We start from the raw sequence: 22950 nt of genomic DNA, 5'->3' as shown, positions 1-22950 counted from the left end.
TTTCAGCTGAGCCCTGTCTTTTTCTGTTGCCTGCGGTTCTTGTTGCTAGAAAGAAAGCCACAGTGGTTTGAGCCTGCCATATAACATATCTACTAGGTTTTGGGTCCCAGCTGGAAGGAAAAGGAATAGTGGGGTTTTTTTTCTGCATCAGCTTGGCACTGTGGGGAAGGAGGAGATGGCAGATGAACGCAAACTGCATACCAGTGGGGCTTTCAATCTCAGCGTGACCGTTAAATCTGCAATTAGAGCTTTAGTTTGATCAGTCTATTGATTTTTAAATTGATCCAGGCATGTGGTTGTACTGCAAGACAACTAACAAGAATTTAAAGAGAGTGCATTATACAATAGTCTTAAATTTTCTATTGAGCTGTAAAACGTGGCGACAGAAAGCATGTTCAAGTTCTTGCTTTTAGCCTCTGATTAGGAGTGTGATTGGAACTCATGCAAAAACTTAAAAGATCTAAGCTGGTTTTCTTGGCTTCGCTTTCATCCTGAATCAGCTAGTAGAGATGGGAAGTCTGGGTATTCAAGGTTAAAAAAAAAAAAAGCTTTAAAGAGAGCAAGAGCCAAAATCTCTCTCTTTGGCAGTTTCAGGAGAGGCACAAAAATGTCAAGCTTAAGTAAGCTGCTGAAACAACCAAGGTTGTTGCAGAGATAAGGAATGACTTCGAAATGCATGGGGTATTTATCTGTTTTTATAGTTCTAGACTGCGTTTTCAGCCATAACTGCTCCCAAGCTGGTTTACAGTAAAGTGGATACAATTCACAATTAATTTTAAAGAATAAAAAGGAATCCGTGGCGGCAGCAGAAGGTGGCCCTGGCAGTGTGTGAAGCTGTATCCAGTCCCAGCCCTCTAGGTATTCTGGCTGCAGCCTTAGCCCCAAAGGCCCCTAAGTGCAGCACTTTAGGGGGTACCTTGATGCAGCCTCTGGCTGCCCCAGAATCCTTTCCAAGTGCTGCTACAGAAGCAAGCCTAGAAGCATCACCCAGACCAGCAGATCCTGAAATTGCTGCTTCCTATTGCATCATCCTCTCCCCATATCAGGTCCAATCAGGAAGAACAGAAGTCAATATTGTATTCATTGTGTATAGCCATAGGACATTGCACCAAACACCACCACCACCACCACCACAAATATTTATATATGCTGCTTTCCAGAAAAGTTTCCAAAGCGGTTTACAGAGAAATAATAAATAAATAAGATGGCTCCCTGACCCCCGAAAGGGCTCACCATCTAAAAAGAAACATAAGATAGACACCAGCAACAGTCACTGGAGGTACTGTGCCGGGGGTGGACAGGACCAGTTGCTCTCCCGCCAACAGCTCTCTAGGTCCCACTCACCTGGTGTGCTGATTGACTGAGCCCTGAAGTTCACCAGCCTGTCAGTCAAGACAGGGTTAACTTCCGGTTAACTCTTTAGTGGGTGGGGAGGCTGATCACTACACACCACCTTACTGAGAGAATTCTTTCACGCTGATCAATGTAAAGGGCAGTAGAGCAGAATAATGGGGCAGATCTGTGATCAGAAGTGGGCCACATATATAGATGTTTTGCATCAGAAGAATTTGGAGATATCTGCCCTCCATCCTTGCTGTTGGTGTACTTTGGAATCGAGAAGGGAGCACCAATGTTGGGGCCAATAGGAGAGAGGGCAAGGGTCAGCAGAGAGTAGCCTATCTGGTCTTGTGGTAGTGAGCATAAGCAGTCTCCTTTGCTAAGCAGGGTCCACCCTGGTTTGCATTTGGATGAGAGACTACTTGCAAGCACTGTAAGATATCCCCCTTAGGGGATAGGGCCACAGCTCAGTGGAAGAGCATCTTTTTTTTGCATGCAGAAGGTCCCAGGTTCACTCCCTGGCAGCATCTCAAGGTAGCGCTGGGAGAGACTCATGCCTGTCACCTTGGAGAGGCACTGCCAGTCAATGTAGACAATATGGAGCTAGATAGACTGATGGTCTGACTCTGTATTAGGCAGCTTCCTATATTCGTCAGGCAACGAGGACTGGCTGTATTCAGCCAGTTAGGAACAATGGGGAACTGTGTGAGTTGATGGGTGGTTGGGAAGTCATAATGTCTACCAGAGCCCTTAATGCAGGGACATAGTTAGGGGACTCCCGCCACCCCCAATAGTTCTAGAGACTAGGAAGAGCCCCTCTTGTTTGAGAGGAACAGATGCCATTCAAGGAGCTCCGGCACTGAAATGTGGAAGTGAATGGAAAACTCTTTTGGAGCAGCCTCTTGCCTTTCCTTCTGGGCCAGAACGAATCCCTGCTCCATTGGCGAGTACATCTTCCGTGCACGGTGCCACACAGGGGCAGTGAAGCCAAGAGGAAGCGTCTCTCCAGCTCTTCCTTTCTGCATCCTGTTCTGGAACAGCAGCCTCGTGTTTTCTTCCCCCCCCCCTTCCCTTGCCTTTTTTCTTTCTCCCTCCGGAGCCAAGCCTGCGATTCCAGACGTCAGTTCTCTGCCACTGCGGTATTTGACTAACCCTTTGCCAAAGGCACCAGATTGCAGGAGAATCCCCCTCGTTGACCTTCCATTAGGGGTGTGCACGGACCGTATTTTGCCGTTCGGTTCGAATTCGAACGGAACTGCTTGTCGGCGAACCGGGTAGTCTGATCCGTTCGACTGAACCGGTCCGGCGGTCCGAGGGGCTATGCTTGTAAAGGGGAGTCCTCGTTGGATTCCCCTTAACAAGCAAAGGGGTGGGAGAATCCTTGAAAAGTCTTCTAAAGGGTGGCCAGGGGAGGGGGCGGCAAGAGGACACCTTTAAAAGTAGACTATAGTTTTTAATGGCCCAGTGACGGCCACCGCTGCTCCTTGAAGCCCTCCTGGCGCAGCCCAAGTGTGCAGCGCTCCTCTGCACCCTTGTGCTGTGGTGGAACTGGCCCAGTTCATGATCGAATCGTTCATGCACACCCCTACCTTCCATTCCATCCAAGCCCAGGGGAAGCCAGCAACCGGAGAGCAACGGCGCCGGTGGCAAAGCCTTCCAGCCCCCCTCATCACTGAACCTGTCGGGGCCACTTAATTTTGGAATGCCGCTTTCCCAAAAATACTCTTTTAATGAGGTGGAAATAAGGCACTTAAAGACTTTAGAAAGACCAGCAGGAGTTTTCACTTCAGCACAGCGAAATGCTGGATCCTAAATCCTTTCCTGAGCTGGGTGGTCAGATCCGCTTCGGTCTGGAGCGGATGGAGTATTTTTGCAGGCCCAGCAATTAAACGCGGGTCACTGAGAACCATTCTATTTATGAAAATCAAAGCTGAACGCTAGACTGGGAAAGAACTCCAAACAGCATCCTTTGAAAACTAAATGGTGCAGAAATGCAAATATAAGCAGATGAGCTTAAGAACATAAGAGCAGCCCTGCTGGATCAGGCCCAAGGCCTATCTAGTCGAGCATCCTGTTTCCCACAGCGGCCCACCAGGTGCCTCTGGGAAGCCCACAGGCAACAGATGAAGGCAGGCCTTCTCTCCTGCCATTGCTCCCCTGCAACTGGTATTTAGATTTTGCATCACCTTGTATATTTGGATTATTTGTTCTGATCCAGTACGGTCTAGTGAAATTGGTGTTTTGAGCCTAGGAACACTGAGGTAAAATCTGTACCTCAGCCACAGATGCCCTGAGTGGCCTTGGTCAAGTCACTTAGGGTCCACAATAAATGCATCAGGAGCCACCAAGCCTAGGAAAAGCCACCAAGCCTATGTGTGGTATGGGGCTGGAACTGGGATCCCTCAGTGCCATGCTTACTGGCTGGTAAGCATGGTTCTCATGACCAAAATCAGAGTAGGAGGAGCAGCTAGCCAAGCTCCCAAGAAGTGTACATGTGTCTGCAAAAATCGGAAGAAGGGGAAGTGATGGTGTGCTAGCCCCATCTGGGTAGGACGGTATGGGGTATGCTTTTCCTCTACTCTCAATCCAGTGCTTGGTTTTCAGTGTGGGTTGGCTGCTGCCATCCTTCCCAGATTGTGGTGCACGGACGACCACGTTCCTTCCCTTTTGCCTGGATTTTTGCTGACATCCCACCATTCCTTGGGAATGGAAAGCTATTCTTGTGGTAGCAAGCATGACTTGTCCCCTTTGCTAAGCAGGGTTTAGCCTGGTTGAATGGGAGACTACATGTGTGAGCACTGTAAGATATTCCCCGTAGAGGATGGGGCCACTCAAGGAAGAGCACCTGCCTGTTTGCATGCAGAAGGTTCCAAGTTCCCTCCCTGGCAGCATCTCTAGATGGGGCCAAGAGAGGCTTCTGCCTGCCACCTTGGAGAAGCCGCTGCCAGTCTGTGTACTGAGCTCGATGGTCCAAGGGTCTGACTCAGTATAAGGCAGCTTCCTATGTTCCTATGAGCATGCATGGGGCTTGGAGCCTGGCTGGATGTTGCTCCTTCCCTGGCATTGGTGTTGAGAAGCAGAGCATGATGTGGTCATGGGACATCTCTCTGTCTGGAATAGTCATTGGCTTGCTCCCACAGGAAGTGCTGGATGCTGAGCATAAAGCAAAGAGGGAAGAGAATCACCATGAGCATTCATTCCTAGGGGTGTGCACAAAACCAGTTGGCCTGGTTCGAATCCGAATGATACTCGAACTGTACCGGGCCAGTTTGTTTTGGTACCCTCTCGAACCCCCCTGGTTTGGTCGAGGGGGTTCACAAATTTTGTTTTAAATGCCACGGGCGCAGGGGGTGGGGTGTCTCTGGAGGTCCCCCCTCCCCTCCACTGATGGCTTCTGTTATTGCCAGAAATCGCTCAGTTTGGGCAGTCTTCAGCCTGTTCCAGGCCTGCCATTCATCATGGTGGCCATTTTGGAGGCCGCCATGCATACCCAATGGGTGTCTGCTTGGCCGGGTCATGAACAGGTTGTGGGAGTTGGCTCGATGCTGAACCGAACTGGCGCATCGTTCTCTAATCAGGGCATCGAATTCATTCCCCCAGATGGTACCCTCCACCCCAGCTGGCTCATGTCCTATAGGAAGCCTACCAGCAGACCCTAAAGGCAATATTCCTCCTCTACTGTGTACCATTTGCAGCCCTGGTGACTGCCATGCAGAGGTGGGCTTCCTCTAAAAGGGAGGGTTCCATGTAGCCGTCATTACTAATACCCGGTGACAGACCTTCATGAATGTGCCTGATTTCCTCTTAGGGCCATCAAAGCTGGTGGCCATCACCACACACGTCCACTTCTCGCCTTCCGCTTGATAGACATGCCCTGCAATTTCTAATGCTTGAATTCACACTGCCCCAAGTCAACTGCAGAATTATTACGGTGCAAGCCAAGCGCCTTGAACCGCATGCTGTGCCTTCCTGCCCGCCCTGGCTCTAATTATGTCATGCGAACAAGCCATTCAGGTTTTTGGTATGGAGGGGTTGAAATGGGCCCCTAGCTGCAATTTCAGGCCCTGCCAGGCTCAGCACGGCCCGTCTTTCTGAGCCCTCATCCAAGAATGTAATTCAAATCAGAATGGAAACTCATTCATGCTGCTTTCAGCCAGGCGTTTGTGGATTCCGCTGATCCATGTTTAGATGCTCCACTAGTCATTCCCATTCCCAAGGCAGACCAATGGCTAATCTGGTTTTGATTGAGAAGAACAATGGAGATTTAGAAGATCTCCATTTGAATGATTAGCCTCCTCGGGCTAAGAAAACCCAAATATCAACTTCTGAAAAAATCAGAATTTTGGGATAAATATTTCTCCTGTTACAATAATGGGACTTTGTTCCCCTTCAGTTGAAATCTTTTTTTTTTAACCCCAAAGTTTTTGAAATAAGAGCCCGCTGTGTCCCAAACTTCACAAAGCCATGGGTTTTTTGGTTTTGTTTTTGTTTTGGTTTTTTTTAATGAATCCCAGATTTTCAGCAAAGGGATTAATCTGAAGGATTAACTTTAAACACATGTCAAAGGCTGCTGCTAATGTTCAGTAGAACCATGATTTACCCCCCAGTGGAATTAAGTCGATGTGCTTGGAAAATGTCACCAGCCATGATGAAGATGACACTTAGTTGTGGGCTGAAATTTCCCAGCTGGATGTAAATCTAGGACGGTTCAAGATCTAAGAGATACTGAGGGATGAAGTTAGGGTGGCATCAGCACAGGACATATCCATGAAATCGCATAGGTGACGAAATTCGCCAAGCAACAGCCTCAAGGGTCTTGCAATGCTCATCTTCAGTAAGAGGTGAGCACTATGAGCCCCTAAACTCTTCTCTGGCTATCTTCTCATAGCTGGCTGTATATCACACGCTCTGAATACAAGTCTGAACTGGATGTGAAGGAATCCTCCTGGAGAGGAGAGCTGGCCTTGTGGTAGCAAGCATGACTTGTCCCCTTAGCTAAGCAGGGTCCGCCCTGGTTGCATATGAAAGGGAGACCAGAAGTGTGAGCACTGGAAGATCTTCCGCTCCCAGGATGGAGCCGCTCTGGGAAGAGCATCTAGGTCCCAAGTCCCCTCCCTGGCAGCATCTCCTAGATAGGGCGGAGAGAGACTCCTGCCTGCAGCCTTGGAGAAGCCGCTGCCAGTCTGGGTAGACAATCCTGAGCTAGATGGACCAAGGGTCTGACTCAGTATATGGCAGCTTCTGATGTCCCTATGAGAGTACTGTCTATCATCACCACCACCAGCAGAGTAACACGTCTCTGTTCCACTTCCCAGGGTTCAGAGGTTGGTTTGGCTTTTTGCAACACAGAAGATGACTGTTTCCTCTGTGTCAACTGTCAGCTCGCCCAACCCCTCTGCCAGCTAGCTAACCAATAAATAAGCAAATGAAAAGAGGGATCTCTGCTTCTACAGCGGCCTCCTGCTCACCAGGACGGAGCCTTCAAGCCTCCAGCTCTTTTGGCACGTACCCTGATCTGCCACTCCAGGTTGGCTGAGCAAAGCAGCCGTGCCAGCCTTAGAGTGACTGCTGCGGAGAGGGTTTTGCTTGCTTTAGCAATTTGGCCGCCTTTCCCCCACCCCCTCGCATAATGACACTGCTTCTCTGTGAGAGGTTCTTTCCCCTCTCTCCATTGCACTGTAGCTGCTTTGGTAAAATATTGGCTCTCGGTCTGTTTGGCTCTCACTTTGCATCTTGATTATCAAGCCTGGCTCTGATTTCTCTCTCTCTCCCTCCCTCAATTTCCTTGCTGGCTCAACACCCTCTTTTTCCTTCCCCTTTCTATGCCCTCCTCTTTCTCCTTCTCCACCCAGCTGCCAAAATCATTCGCCTCCTTTTTTAGCCCCTTAAATCCCTTGGTTTGTTTCCTGTGCACTCCTGGATCCCGTATAACTTCCTCCCAAGGTGCCCTGCTTGGAAATCTGCACTGGAGACCTTTGGACACCGGTCCCTTATGCCCCTGGTAAGGAGGCTTCTCCTGTCCTGATGGCCATTGTGTGAACTGCCGTTGGGTCTTTTTCCTAGATCGTGAGCCACTCAGGGTAAGCGCTGTCCTGTCATCCTCAGTAAAGCGACACATGGGTGGCACTCGATCAAGGACATAGGGTTAGGCTGCGGGCTGCTCATTGAGCATCGGAGCCTCTAAATCAGGGATTCTCAAACTTGGGTCCTCAGGTGTTATTGGACTTCAACTCCCATAATCACCAACCAAAGGCCACTGAGGCTGGGGATTATGGGAGTTGAAGTCCAATAACACCTGAGGACCCAAGTTTGAGAATCCCTGCTCTAAATCTTTACTCAGAAGCAATGGCATAGTCACCATTGAATCAGAGCCCTGAGCCATGGGACTCAAAGGGCCACCTGCCAAAAGGAGAGGAGAGCTGGTCTTGTGGTAGCAAGCATGACGTGCCCCCTTAGCTAAGCAGGGTCTGCCCTGGTTTGCATTTGAATGGGAGACGAGATATGTGAGCACTGGAAGATATTCCCCCTTTAGGGGATGGAGCCGCTCTGGGAAGAGCAGAAGGTCCCAAGTTCCCTCCCTGGCAGCATCTCCAAGATAGGGCTGAGAGAGATTCCTGCCTGCAACCTTGGAGATGCCGCTGCCAGTCCGTGCAGACAATACTGAGCCTAGAGGGACCTATGTTCTGACTGAGCATATGGCAGCTTCCTAGGTTCCACCCAACCCCTGAACCTGGATCCCCATTAGTCAGGCTCTCATCTTTACTCAGGAGTAACTCTCATGAAGTCCCATGGGATTTAGACCTAGTATGACTTGCTGGCTCTGGGCCTGATGCCCTCACTGGATCCTACTGCTCTTTGATGCCAGGGTCACGTCGGCTGCAATGGCCGTTGCTGGGCACTTACCTCCTGGGCCAGAAAACAAGCGGGTGGGTCAGCAAGCAGGCTGTGGCGTCAAAGAGGAGCTGTGGCAGTGATGAGAGGGATCTGGCTGGTGGTGGCCCCTTGCTGCGGTGTGAGTCCTGAGAGGTGTCCAGCCATCCCCTGACGGGAGTCCTAATGCCCAGCTGTGTCAGCGTTCTCGTACGGGATGTGGTGATGGCCACCAGTCTGGAAGACTCTCAGTGGTTAGGGTTTAAGCGGAACTTAGACAAATTCATGGAGGATAGGTTTGTTGGTGGTTACTAGTCCTGATGGCTAGAGGATACCTCCATCTTCAGAGGTAGGATGCCTCTGAGTACCAGTTGCAGGGGAGTAACAGCAGGAGAGAGGGCATGCACATACCTCTTGCCTGTGGGCTTCTCGGAGGCATCCGGTGGGCCACTGTGGGAAACCGGATGCTTGACTAGATTTGTCCTCTTTGAGCCTGATCCAGCAGGGCTGTTCTTAAGTATTAATTATCCCTCATCATAGATTCCCTAAAGTCAGGGACTTCTTTTCAGTGACACCCCAGTTGTGCAGCCCCCTCCCCCAAGGAGGGAGGCCTCTCCTCTTCTTTAAGTTATAAGCCCCATTATGTTTTGGAAGCCTTTTGAGGAAGAAAGGCTTTGCAGCACAGGCTGTAGTAGGCTGCTTGGTTTTCTGTGGCTTCCTTTCGGTCGTTGGCTGTAGTGTACAGTGTTTATGCTCTGCATTCTGTCTGGGGGCATTTACTTTGATGTTGGGAGGAACTGCCTTGCCTCGGTGCCTCGTGGAGACCATAGAGTGGGGGTGTGTGCATCTCACATAAAAGCCCTTCACAAAGCATTTTAATTATATATTTAAATAACCACACATGCACACGCGCTCTTGCTCTCTTTCACACACAAACACACTGTCACACACACACACACAACAAAAGAGGAGGCAAATAGAGCCTCAATTTGACCACAGCCTCAGCCAGGATGCTCTCCTGTTCCATTCTGCTGTTCGGTTGGGAGATCCTTGCAGATCTCAATGCTCCTTCATGTGCTTCTCTTTTAAACCCCCCCCCCCCGATTACCCTAGGATTAGATGGTTCCTGACATTTACAGCCAGAGGGAGACACCTGCTGTTCGTTCCCCATGTCTATCTTTTCTTTCTTTCGCTCTTCTTTAAAATGTTGCGTATTTATGTTTGTGTGTATGTTTCCCCCCCTCTTCTTACAGGGTGCTCGAGGTCCTGACGGACCAGTGGGTGAGTCAGGGTCACGAGGCGCCAAGGTGAGCACACACACCCCCGCCAAGCCTGTTCATTGTGGAAGAATTGTTCTTGGGGTATACTTTGGGGTGGGGCCCATAGCTCAGTGGTAGAGTATCTATGTTGCCTGCAGAAGGTGCCAGGTTCCATCCCTGGCAGCATCTCCAGGTGGGGCTAGGAAAGACCCCTGCCTGGAACCAACAGGAAGCCCCTGCCAGTCCCTGTGGACCATGCTGAGTGAGATGGACCAAGGGTCTGACTCGGTATAAGGAGCCTCCTGTGTTCCTGTCTTCTTTTGCCGCTTGCATCAAGGGAGAATGAGGATCTGGCGTGTTTCAGCAGCAGTGATGGGGCAGCAATAAGATAAACTCGGGACGATTCGTACTTTCTCTCGCTGCTCCGGCAAACTCAAAACCAGTCGCAGGACGTCTTTGGGAGACATGCCACAAAGGGCACCGAGGCAGAAACCTCTTCCCATTGTCCATCTGTGCCGGTTGCCCCATCTGGGAGTGGAATATGTTCTAGGTCCTTTGTGATTCCTCTTAGGCTTGGCCTGGATTCAGTGCTTCCATATTTGCACTGTTGTTTTTTGTTTTTAAATAAAGACAGAGATTTCCTGCCACCTCTGTGAACCCAATGGTAAGCTAGCTAAGACATCATGAAAGCCACAAAGGACAAAGCCTCTATTCAGCAGTCAACAGGGCACCTGCATATAGCTAGAAGTACACCGTAATCCAGTTCACGGAGGGAACTGGAGAAGCTGTCCTGCGGGACGTCTTTAACCAGGCTTTAAAAAAGCGAAAGGCTTGAGATAATATCCTGAAGGCTTGAGAGCTGGGCTGTGGCCACCGCGTTTCCAAGTGCCCATTACAGCGTGGCTTGATGCCACCTCTTGGCCCTGGAAGCAGGCTTGGAGTGAGTTGGGAGCCGTGGGAAGCAAGCAGGAAGGCCTGTTCTGTTGAGCAGGCAATAGAAAGGGATGAGGCCGTAACTCAGTGGTGGAATCTCTGCTTGCATGCCGAAGGTCCCAGGTTCAGTCCCTGGCAGCATCTCCAAGTAGGGCTGGGAAAGTCTCCTGCCTGCAATTTTGCAGAGCCGCTGCCAGTCAGTGTGGGTTATACTGAGCTAGATGGACCAAGGGTCTGACTCAGTAGACAGCAGCTTCCTATGTCCATCCAGAGCAAGCACAGCTCAGTAGCAATGCGCCTGCTTTGCATGGAGGAGGTCCCAGCTTCAGTTCCTGGCAGCGTCTCCAGGTAGGGCTGAGAGAGACTCCTGCCAGAATCCTTGGTGAGCCACTGCCTGTCAGTGTGGACAAGACTGAGCTGGATGCAGCCGGGGTCTGGCTCGATATAAAGCCGTTCCCTGTAACTGCCTGCCAGGACGGATGCTGAGCATCCCTGCCAGGCACAGAGGGGGTTCTGAACCTTCAGCCGATTCAGAAATGGGGTGATGAAAAGTAGGTGCGTGGGGGTCTCTTTGGATCAGCCCTACACCCATCCGTTGGTATTAGCGTCAGAGCAAATCGCTGGGTTGGGCCCGAGTGAGTGGAAAGAGAGAGAGAGAGGATGGTAGCATTTCCATTGTCAAACGGAGAAGGAAGATTAATGTTTGGGGGAATGAGTCCCGCAGAGCCAGAGGTCTGTAGTGCCGTCTGTGCTCCAGGTCTCCTGGTCTCTTCACTGTGTTCTGTGTTTCCAAGAACGCTTGGCAATATTTAGTAAGATTTCAGGGCTCCTGTCCGCTTCTTGGATTGGACAGGAATAAATGCACTCCAGATGAAGGAATATTCCTCTGTTGATAGATGGGTAGAAAGCCACTCACGCCTGCTACAGAGAAACTGGAAGCAGGGACGGGAGCAGCCAGGTTATTTGACCCTCGTCCTCCTAAATCGCAGGTGGGCTGGTTACTCTTTCCAGACAGTACCGTTTCGGGCCACGGGCTCAGGTTTAGGGGGACAGGCTCACGGGCTCAAGTGTTCCTCCATATGAAAAAGGTTTCTTCCACATGGAGAAACAGCCTACCTTTCTCCCTGACATGCAAGATGTCTTAGGAATCCCCACCTGTAGTCTGAGTGGTATAGCTCTGAAAAAGGCAGATGTCTTATCTGCCGTTGGTGAGAAGCAGACCTTCGTTTGGAAGTCTTTGAAGCATGAGTGGAAACGGGTTGACACAAGCACTTCATTTTGTAACTTTTTCACTGACAGGGCCCTCCGGGGCATCCGGGCAAATCGGGACCCGACGGCCTACAGGTATGTCCTTTGCCTTAGGAGGGGTCTGAAAGGGATGTGCACATTTGAGCGATGAAGATGGCTGTGAAGTCTGCAAAACAGCTAGGTTCTGTTTCAAATGCAGAAAGCTTGCTTCATCTTCCCTTGTGGGTTTCCTGCCTGCTTACAAAGACTGTTTCTACTGGGATTCGAACTCATGACTGTAATTGTGTTCTTGCAGGGAAAAACAGGAGAGACGGGAGAGATGGGACCCCGTGGCTTCCCGGTGAGTTCTCTCTGCATCCTGCTTAATAATAGACGTTTTCAAACTGAGTTTTGTGTTGAAGTTCCTATTTGAGAATGACTCTTCCTTGTCTTGTTGTAGGGTATCCAAGGACATTCAGGACCCCAAGGAGCAAAAGGGCCTCCAGGAGACCCGGCAAGTACCTGATACAGCCCCTTCCGTCCCATTGCCAAGGTCTCCACCTGTGTTGCTTTGATGCTTCAGGGAGGAGTTGTAGCTTAACTTAAATTTCCTTAAGAGGAAATTTCCAGTGACGGCCAGGCCTGTGTCTCTGTTTGTTATAGATATTGCCCAGATCTGCACAATTCCCTAAAAACATTGTGTAAAGACTGAATAACGTCGCAGTGCCAAGAATAGCATATGATACAACAGGAGCCTAAATAAAAGTATCAGGTGTTCACTCATTCAGCAGAATTCTGACCCCACCCCCTACCTCTCTTTTGGGGCAGGGAGTTTTGTAATGAGAGAGCGTCCCTGAGGCAGCGATCCGCTCTTGGAATGGAACCTCCATGTTTAAAGGCAGTCTGCCTGTGAACATTTATCTGCTGGGAGGGCAAATTATGAAGGTGGTTGCCTTCGGTTGCCTCCTTCTGTGGGCCTTCCAGGTGATGGCTGAAAACAGAAGGAGAGGCTGAATGGACCTTTTGATCTGACCTAGCTTGGGGCTTCTTACCTTTCCTAACTTTGTGTGCATGTCTTTCAGGGACCTCAGGGAGCACAAGGCCCACCTGGACCTTTGGGAGAAATTGGCCACAAGGTAAAGTATGGTTTTTCTTCTTTCTTGCATCCTTGCCTCCATCTTTAGATACTCCAGTTTGTGTTACAACTGGGGTTATGGGAAGTCGCTAGGGAGTCCTAACTGAGGGCGGTTTCTAACCTTGCTGTTTTCGCTCCTGGAAGCTCCTTTAGCTCAAATGGTTCAGAGTGTGCACCATGAGCCAGGAAGCCCCCGATTTCAAATACCGCTCAGTCACGAGCTAACTGGATGGTGTTAGGCAAGGTCCTGTCTTGTAGCCTTGGACTCCTTCCTCTCGTAACAAGGCGACAGTAAAAGCACCTTCCCTAGCAGGCTGGTGCAAGGTCCTTTCCTTTAAAAGTATTTCTTGTTCTGTTCTTGTTCTCCGAGGGAGTTACAAAAACTGAAAAGCTCAAACGCAACGTAAAGTTGGTTGGTGCGCGGATGTTCCACACTTGAGCCTTCTATGTTCAAAAGAGTCCTTGAAGCGCAGCCCGCTGCCACAAGCATTTTCTCGGCCTGGGAAAGGGGTTTTGGCAGCAGCCACAAAGCACTGAGTTAACATTTTAAACCAGACCTCAAAACGTCTTGGCTAGTAGGATTTTCCCCCAAGTGCTAGCCACAATGTTCCAGTGGTTATGCATCCTGGAAATGGAAGATTTTCACACAGGGCTTTTAGTCTGCATCTGCTCTGGAATGGAACGTGTGCGTTTACATATCGGCCAAATTTACCCCGAAGTCCCTGTGAGCTGTTTGGGAGCACTTCACACATGATGTAGGTTTTTCATTTGCGTGTTAGAGTGTAGCCCGACTTATAGCCGGGGTTAAAAAAAGAATCCACCTTTTTTTGTAAGCTATAGCACAGTGACAGAGCACCTGTGTGGCCTGCAGAAAAGCCCAGGTTCAATACCTGACATCTCCAAGATAAGGTGAAAAGAGACTCCTGCCTGCAACCTTGGAGAAGCCACTGCCAGTCTGGGTAGACAAGACTGAGCTAGATGGACCAAGGGCCTGACTCAGTATCAAGTAGCACATGCATTATGGGAATGGACCACAATGCATCAGTGGAGCACATGGCTATATCCAGGGGTGAAGAAATGTTGGCTCAGTTTATCAAGCAGACAAAATATTTCACTCGTCAAGCTATGTTGGTACATTGCTCATCAGAACTCCCACCCCCCTTGTCGGGCATCATTTTTCACTTGCCACAGACTAATAGACTAGTAGATTTCTGCAGCCCTGGCTATATCTGGAAAGCCCAGTTACAACCTTTGATGTGTCCATCCTCTTAAAGGATAGTGATGCTGCCCAAGGCACCCTTTGCCCAAGTCCTTGGAGCACCACTGTTGTCTGGAGTAGACCCGGGGGCTCTCAAACCTGGATCCCCTGAGGTTATTGGACTACAACTCCCATCACCTCCTGCCACAATGGCCTCTTGCTGGGGATGATGGGGGTCCAACAACATCTGGGGACCAAAGTTTGAGAAGAACCCTGGGAGTCAGATGCTATTGGGTGAGATGGGCCCATGGTCTCCCTCAGTGTAAGGCAGTTGCTTCTTAGGTTGATGTGCTCAAGTGCTGGGAAGGGAACATAGGAAGCTGCCTTTTACTGAGTCAGACCATTGGTCTATCTAGCTCAGTATTGTCTTCACAAACTGGCAGCAGCTTCTCCAAGGTTGCAGGCAGGGATCTCTCTCAGCCCTATCTTGGAGATGGTGCCAGGGAGGGAACTTGGAACCTTCTGCTCTTCCCAGAGCGGCTCCATCCCCAGAAGGGAAGATCTTCCAGTGCTCACACTCCTAGTCTCCCATCCATATGCAACCAGGGTGGACCCTGCTTAGCTAATGGGACAAGTCATGCTTGCTACCATAAGACCAGCCTCGATTAAATGAAAACAAAAAACGGGGTGGCGAAACAAATGGCCTCATAGGAACACACAGTGTGTGCATTTCTTTCTGGAGTTTCTTTTGTAAGGCCTGCCTGAGACTTGCTGGGGGTTGCGAGCAAAATTACATTTTCCTAACAATCAAGTATTGTGGTCCATTGCGTAGAAAATACAGCTTCCACTTGATTAACTATTTAGATGGGCGGAGCAATGGGGTTTTACATAGAACTTTGCTAAGTAACTGCTCTATGTTGAGTCAGATTGTTGCACCATCTATATCAACATGGTCTACACTGACTGGCAGCAACTCTGCAGGGGTTTCAGACAGGGGTCTTTCCCAGCCCTACCTGCAGGTGCCAGGATTGAACAGGCTTGAGACCTTCTACACCTAAAGCAGATGCTCTACCTCGATAGATGGCCCTAAAGCTATAAATGTCCTTGTAGTGATAGATGCATATAGCTATGAAGCTGCCTTACACTACACAAGAAAAGCCATGCTGGATCAGGCCCAAGGCCTATCTATAGTCCAGCATTCTGTTTCCCACAGTGGCCCACCAGATGCCTCTAGGAAGCCCACAGGGCGAGAGTTGAAGGCATGCCCTCTCTCCTGCTGTTGCTCCCCTGCAACTGGTATTCAGAGGCATCTTGCCTCTGAGGCTGGAGGGGGCCTGTAGCCACCAGACTAGTAGCCATTGATAGACCTGCCTTCCATGAATTTGCCCAAGCCTCTTTTAAAGCCGTCCAGGCTAGTGGCCATCACCACATCCCGTGGCAGAGAATTCCATAGACTGATTATGTGCTGTGTTCCAATGTGCTTCCTTTGGTTGTTCCTGAATTTCCTGGCCATCGGTTTTCATGGCATGACCCCTGGTTCTGGTGTAGTGAGAACAAGGAGTGGGGAGATTTTTTATTTTTATAGTTTTGTTTTTTGCCCATTCAGCCAGTCACCTGAGAAGGCCCTGTATGTCTTGAGGATAATCACCAAGATGCAACGGGCAGAGAGATTACGCAGATGGGGTGATGATGATGAAGAGGGCTGGGCTTAATTAATGTGGAATTCAAAAGCATCTTGCTAGTAGGAAAGAATACAGGCTCTCTGTGGCTAGGCTAGACAGACTCTCTGTGGCTAGACACTTTCTGAGTAATTTATTTAATAATCACATTTTAGAAACATAAGACAAGCCCATGCTGGTTTGGACCAAAGCTCTAATTCTGTCCAGCACCTTGCTTTCCACAGCGGCCAACAAAATGCCTCTGGGAAGCCTAAGAGCAGACTCTGGAAGCCACAACTCTCTCTGGCTATGGCTTTCCAGCCACTGACTCAGAACACTGAGGTTCCCTTTCGGTATCGTGACGAATTGCCATGGACCAGTCTATTCTGTGTGGATTTGCCAAATCCCCCCTTGAAAGCCATCCATTGTGGTGGCTCTCATCACGTCTTGCTTTTGGCTTCCAAAAAAATAAATAAATCAAATTTGTGTTGCCGGAAGAAGTACTTTTCTTTCATTGCTTTACGTGTGTGTGTGCTTGTTGCCTTGGTTCTCCACGCTTGCATTTCTTGGCATAGGGCCATTGATAGAGAGCAATTGGGGACCCAGTGTGGTGTAGTGGTTAGAGTGCTGGATTAGGACAGGGGAGACCCGAGTTCAAATCCCCATCCAGCCATTGGTTGTCATATTTTTAGCATAATACTTTTAACTGTCATTTTTATTAGTATGTTGGTTTTTTTTAAAAAAATTGTAAACCGCCTCGGGATTGTTTTTAATGAAAGGCGGTATATAAATTTAACAATAACATAAAAAAATAAATAAAACAAATACTTGCTGGGTGACTCTTTGGGCCAGTCCCTTCTCTCTCAGCCTAGCCTACTTCACAGGGTTGTTGTGAGGAGAAACCTAAGTATGTAGTACACCGCTCTGGGCTCCTTGGAGGAAGAGCGGGATATCAAATGTAAAAATAAATAAATAAAATTGTTTGGGAAAGAGAGTGCTTAGTTTGCACCCTGCGCTTAGAGTTTGTTTTCATGCATTTGCCCTCATTGGCAGCAGTAGAACAGAGGGTGTTATCGGACTGTGTCCCAATCAGCTTGAGGCAAACTCAATTCTATTTTGATAGCTTTAGCGGTCCCCTCCATTAAGAATACGTGAGGCCAGGTTGGAGCCTGTGGGCAAAGTTTGCACTTGATAGAGGAACCGTGAGACTAATTGACGGGTGGCAATAGAGATACGGATAAAGTGAGGTTGGGATGCTTAAGATTTCTTGAAGAAATTGGTCTTGGGGCTGTAATTGGAGAGGGGAGTGGCTTAATAGGTTTTGGGGGGTGGGCTACTCCAGGCACATAGCCCCCTAATGGCGCAGCGGGGAAGTAACTTGCCTAGGGAGCAAGAAGTTGCTGGTTTGAATCCCCACTGGTGGGAAACACCTCTATCGGGCAGCAGCGATAGAGGAAGATGCTGAAAGGCGTCATCTCCTACTCTGTGGGAGGAGGCCATGGTCAACCCCTCCTGTATTCTACCAAAGACAACCACAGGGCTCTGTGGGCTCCAAGGGTCGACACCGACTTGACGGCACGCTTTACCTTTACCCCAGGCACAGAAAGAGGGGGGCAGAAGAAGGGGCTGCTATCAGGTGAATCTGTCCGGAGCAGAGAGAGCAAGGTGGTGTATAATGGAGCTGAAAGACCTGCTCGTTGGCTCTGTTTATCCTAAAGCCAACTCCAGGGAAGGAATTATACCACCACGCCTCTCTCTCCCCTGGGTGCCCCTACTGTAGAACCTCCAGCTTTGATCTCCACCTCCATGCGGTCAACAATGGCTTTGACTTTGTCTCGCTTCCTCCCTAGGGGCCGCCTGGCGCAGCAGGGCAGAGGGGCCTTCCGGGTGAACCTGGCATGAAGGTAAAAGGGGAAACCTCTCTCGACTCCATTCCGGGGCTAACTCAGAGGGTCCTGGGGGGCGACCAGCCAGTGCCAGACCCTCAGGGCCCTCAGATCATGCCCCTTCTTGGCACTTGACGCCTTTCCCGACCCGGAAAACCTCAGAGATTAATAGCTCTCACTGTAACCTTTGGAAATCTTGACGGACGCAGGGGGCTGACCGTCTCCTCTTCGGAACCTTTCAAATCTCCGGCTTTTCCTCCCTTTTCTCTCATGAGTTGCACCATACAGGCCACTGTTTAGGCTCTCTGCCCTTGTCTCCTGTGCATATGGCAGAGAACTTGCTTTGGGATTAAAGCCCGCTTCCTCGTGACTCGTTCCCCCCTACACACACACACACACACACACACACACACACACACACACACCCCTGTTTGCCTTGGCAAGCCATCTGACACACTGCTGGAGCTACTGTGTTTTTGGAACCCCAGTGTCCCTCCGCGATTTCAACTCCGCTGCTTCTGCCTGCCGTTTGGCATCCTCACTAACTTTCCCCGGGAACAAAACCCTACTTATTTGTCTGGATCACCCGTCTTCCCACCAGTCCGGACTCACAGGTTGCACACTCCTGTTGAGAGCAGGACCGTTGTATCTGCTAGAAGGGGTTCTTCAGTCTGTTCAGGCCAGGTCAAAGAATGCTGGCATTTTTTTTACTCTTTGCAATATTGCTGCTGCTGCTGCTTCAAGGAATCTCCCACCCACCCCCACCCCAAAAGGACACTCCAATATTGAAATATCATCATGCTGTTCTAAAGTCCATGAAGCTAGTGACAGTCACCTCATCTTTGGCAATGGTTTCTTGTCACTAAATTGTGTGGTCTGAAATAACATTTACAGGTATGGACTCCCAACAAAACGTATCATTGTATTCGTGGTGTGCATGTGTTGCCTGAGACACTGGCTGAGCATAGTGAAAGTTTCAGACCTTTTTCTCCCTCAGAAACAGAAGGGGTTGTGACTGTCTTGAGGGAGTGTGTGTTAAGCTGAGAAATTTTTCGCTCTTTTTGTTCAAGCCCTACTTGCCCCACCCCCGCTCGCCATCGGGTCCCATTAGCTCCACCCACCTGGTTGTCTGTTAACTCTCCTCTGAATCCACGAACATTCCACCCCATTGAGTTACATTGCAGTAGTCTCTGTGTTTTGGGTTTTTGTTGTTTTGCCTCTCGGGGTTTTTTTCATATTTATGTGAAACCAACTTATCTGCTGGTTACCAAGTCTGCTGCTATCTCCTTCTTGTCCACAGATGCTCTACATATGCATCTATAAGGATCATAATATTTCCAGCTCTTTGAAAGACAGATATAAGATGTCTTTAAAAACCCCAAACTATTTGTATACTGCCTTTCAGTCCAAGGCCTCTCACAGCAGTCAGCTGTTCTGATTGAGTTCTGAACTAAAAAATGTTGTATCTGTCCTTTGTCCTTAGGGCGATCTTGGTCCTTTTGGGGTCCCTGGAGAACAAGGCCTCATTGGTCAAAGGGTGAGTGTAAATGCCATTTCTTTGGCTGTGGAGTATAATGTGCCAGAGGCCAGTACTTGTCCAAAGAAGGTGTGCAATGAGAAGGAACTGCCCAGGGACCTTTTTACATGGGGTGGTATATAAATGTGCTGAATAGAATAGAATAGAATAGAATAGAATAGAATAGAATAGAATAGAAGGAAGAGCAGCATCCAATAAATGTGTCAGTTTCTGAACTTGTGGTTTTGACTGTTTATAACTTGATGCTCTGCCATTGCCAAACCAATTGAAGGTAAAATATTTAAAAAAACCAAAGATTCATTTTGTGCCATTCTGAGCTCTGACCCTCTCAGCGCTTGATATTGCTGCAGAAGGATGTGGTAGAATCCTGAGGTGGGAGAGTGGAGGATCCCATTTCAGAAGGCAGGTGGGCCATGTTATTTTTGAAGATGCTTCCGCAACCCCCTCAAAAATAATACTTTTTAAAAAGTACATTCCGTGACTAAAAAACTAATCTTTCAAGGAGAAAAGGTTCTCTCTGGCCACTGACCCTGATCGGCTAGATTTCTAGTTGCAGCTAGCTTTCTTTATACAGCACAGTGCTGAAAAAGAATGTAATCACACCTCTGCAGTTACAACTGGGTGCTTTCCAGCCTAGCTGTCCAACAGCAGCAAAATGCCTCTGCTCAGGCAAGTCGCCTTCGAAATATAAACAGCAGGGGGAGCAGTCTCGTGGAAACTAACAACCAGAAAAAACAGCAACTTCCTTACGTCGGATATACAACGTCCTAGCTCTATATCGCAGCGATTAAAATCAAAACAAGGCATCGGAAATGTGAACGGCCCCCTGCTGTCTGCGTAGGGACTGCGGTGTCGCAACGCAGGAAGTGTGGAAGCACACTTCCGACATGTGACATGACCCCATTGCAGGGTCTAATCTGGAAAGCACCCTGGTGCTTTCCAAGGCAGGAGACAGTCCCGTGGCCAAATCTAACCAAAGGGGAGAAGGGGGAGGACCTTTATTTGAAAGTTTTACAGGGGTTTGCTTGAGCATTGCAATACATTTGCCTCCTCTTTCAGTTTAAGCTAAATTTTATGGCAACTCTGTTCCTTGCTTTGGCTAACTCCAAGCTCTGTGTCCCAGCTCAGCCTAGGAAGCCCCGAGACTCCGGTTCGAGTCCAGCTAAAAGCAATGGTGGTGAGCACTAACAACCTACCTATGTTTCTTGTAGGGAGAACCAGGCCTGGAAGGAGACAGTGGCCCACTTGGACCTGATGGACTCAAGGTGAATTCCAGCTCTCCTATGATTGGACCTTAATGTGTTTTTTTAACTGGAAAAAATTGGCTCAAAAGCAAGGCATGTAGGGGATGAAAGAGTTTCTTGCATATCCCCCTATTCACCTGTTTTATTCCTTACATAACAGCCCTGCGGGATCAGGCCCAGATCCAGCAGACTGTTTCCTGCGATGGGCCCCCAGATGACTCTGGGAAGCCCACAGGCAAGAGATGAAGGCATGCCCTCTCTCCTACTGTTGCTTCCCTGCAACTGGAATTCAGAGGCATCCTTCCTCTGAGCCTGGAGGTAGTCTATAGCCATCTGGACTAGTAGCCATTGATAGACCTGTCCTCCATGGATTCACCTGCTTCTTTAAAGCCAACCAAGCTGGTGGGCATCACCACATTCCATGGCAGCAAATTCCATAGATTAATTATGTGCTGAAAAACTGTTTCATTTAGCTGGTCAAAATTCACCACTTCTTTGTGGCCCTGGAATAATCCTGCTTCTGTTAAGCACTGGTGTGTCTGTGTGTTGTGTTTTTTAAAGCAGCAAGACACCAGAGTAAAGGCAGCCAAGCATTGCCGTCCCTCTTCGTTGACTTGGGATGCTATTTACATAGCCAAATCGCATTGGTTATGCTGCTTTATCATCATGAAGCCAGGTCAGACTGAGGGCAGTGTTTCCTGTCTTCTCTCTGAAGCATTGTGGGTAAAAATAAACAAGTGCCAAGCAGAGGTGGAGTTGTCACTAGCAGTAAGGGTGGCAATCAGTTGCCCCAAAGATGGGCCTCTTCACAGCCTGTGAACATGGCAACCAAGTGAGGAGGCCATTTTGGCATCATCCTAGATATTGCCACAAGAAATAACTTCTTGAGCAGAATCCTGCTTCCCCCAATTTCCTTTCTCTGGGATGAGCCTGAAAATATTTCCTCCTTGTAAACTGGACCCGCAGGAATGTATCGTCTGCTTTATGTAATGTCTTTCCTGATTAGGTCCATGCTCGTCCACGGGCCAAGTGCTTTCCTTCCAGGAAAAGGCAAGCTAGAAAGTCCCTCCAAAAAATAAAAAGAAGCCTCTTGCAGCTTATTGTGTCAGTCTAGCAGAATAATGGGCTGATCTTCTCTGCTGCTGTCTCTCACTGCATGTCAGAAGCCGACTGTCCCTCCTTGAAAAAAATAGTCATTATTTTATTCTCTGGATGTCCCCCGCGCACTGGCAGGGATTATTGAAGAGTTCCTTTCCCTCCCGCAATCAAATAAAACAGTTGCGGTACATCGCCCAAATATTTTGTGGAAGCCTGCAGTGTTGAATGAAGTGATGGACGATGGAATGGGTTGTACCATTCCAGACTGCAGGAGGGGGAAATGGCTTAAAAAAAAAAAAAAAGCTCGCCTGTGTAAAGCAAACACATCAGCATGAACTCCCTTCAGGTATAGAAATGTAAGAAAGAAAAATAAAATAAATAAGTAGAAAACTGACACAGCAGCAACAGATCCTTTCTCCCTGAGGTGTTAGTTTTCTCCTTGCGGGGAGTTCTTGCCTAGGGGAGCGTCTCCCACTGGCATCTATCTGCCTATCAGCATTCTGGAGTGGTACAATTCACTCCACTGTCATTAAAATAATAATCAGTAAAATAATTTTACTGATATTAATAACACAATTAATTCCTCATCGCAGTTTTGTGGTATAGAGAGAGATCTTTTTCCACAGACGCTTCTCGTGCCTCTGGATTTTTTTCTGTGAAATACTAATATGAATGGTATTTATATACTGCTTTTCAACAAAAGTTCCCAAAGCAGTTTACATAGATATATTAAACAAACAAAGAAACAAACAAATAAATAAAATGGCTCCCTGTCTCCAAAGGGCTCATAATCTTAAAAAAAAGAAACACAAGATAGACGCCAGCAGAAGCCACTGGAGGAATGCTGTGCTGGGGATGGATAGGGCCAGTTGCTCTCCCCCTGCTAAATCTGCATGCTTACATGCAGAAGGTTCCAAGTTCCCTCCCTGGCTTCTCCCAGATAGGGCTGAGAGAGATTCCTGCCTGCAACTTTGGAGAAGCTGCTGCCAGTCTGTGTAGACAGTACTACTGAGCTAGATGGACCAAGGGTCTGACTCAGTATAAGGCAGCTTGCTACGTTCCTAAAGAGAATTGCCACTTTAAAAGGTGCCTCTGGCTCAGTTACTAGGGAGTTAAACCCAGAGAGTGATAAGATGCTGTGTGGGATGGCATTCCAATTCCATTCCTTTCTCCTCCTGCCAGACTCCTGTTGTTTCTTAATGTTTCTTTCCAGGGCAGCTTGTCGTGACCTGTTGCTTTTGTGGCTTTTGTGGGGGAAATGGAGAAGCAGCTCACCCATTTTGCTTTTTCAGGGAGACAAAGGAGAACTCGGACCAGGAGGAGGAACAGGAGACAAGGGTCAAGAAGGCATCAAAGGAAAAGATGGGCCTCCCGGCTATCCTGGACCCACCGGCGTCCGAGTGAGTGTGCAAAATTGCCCGCTTTGTCTCTGTGATGTTGGCCTTGACTTTCTTGAATCCCGAAGCAATACAATGGAGAGGTGGTCTTGTGGTATGAAGGGCCCTTTGCTAAGCAGGGTCCACCTTGGTTTGCATTTGGATGGGAGACTGCATGTAAGCACTATGAG

At 48.8% G+C, this 22950-nt stretch overlaps 1 protein-coding gene across 6 annotated transcripts in view; it reads left to right on the top strand.

The window, feature by feature from the left end:
• Nucleotides 1–22950, top strand: part of LOC128339079 (collagen alpha-1(XXVII) chain-like) — a 285851-nt gene that overhangs the window by 200477 nt on the left and 62424 nt on the right. For all 6 annotated transcript variants that reach the window (XR_008312830.1, XM_053282602.1, XM_053282601.1 and 3 more), the window contains exons 32-40: nucleotides 9462–9515; nucleotides 11700–11744; nucleotides 11944–11988; nucleotides 12088–12141; nucleotides 12710–12763; nucleotides 17469–17522; nucleotides 18988–19041; nucleotides 20253–20306; nucleotides 22676–22783. Coding sequence is in view for 5 of the 6 variants with exons in the window: in XM_053282602.1 (XP_053138577.1) it covers nucleotides 9462–9515; nucleotides 11700–11744; nucleotides 11944–11988; nucleotides 12088–12141; nucleotides 12710–12763; nucleotides 17469–17522; nucleotides 18988–19041; nucleotides 20253–20306; nucleotides 22676–22783 (522 nt within the window). In the remaining variant the exon portion in view is untranslated. The remainder of the gene's footprint in view (nucleotides 1–9461; nucleotides 9516–11699; nucleotides 11745–11943; nucleotides 11989–12087; nucleotides 12142–12709; nucleotides 12764–17468; nucleotides 17523–18987; nucleotides 19042–20252; nucleotides 20307–22675; nucleotides 22784–22950) is intronic.

Source organism: Hemicordylus capensis, chromosome 17 (assembly GCF_027244095.1).
Source record: "Hemicordylus capensis ecotype Gifberg chromosome 17, rHemCap1.1.pri, whole genome shotgun sequence".
NCBI classification, from domain to species: domain Eukaryota; kingdom Metazoa; phylum Chordata; class Lepidosauria; order Squamata; family Cordylidae; genus Hemicordylus; species Hemicordylus capensis.
Note: the sequence above shows the minus strand (reverse complement) of the source record. Positions and strands in the feature narration are given on the sequence as shown.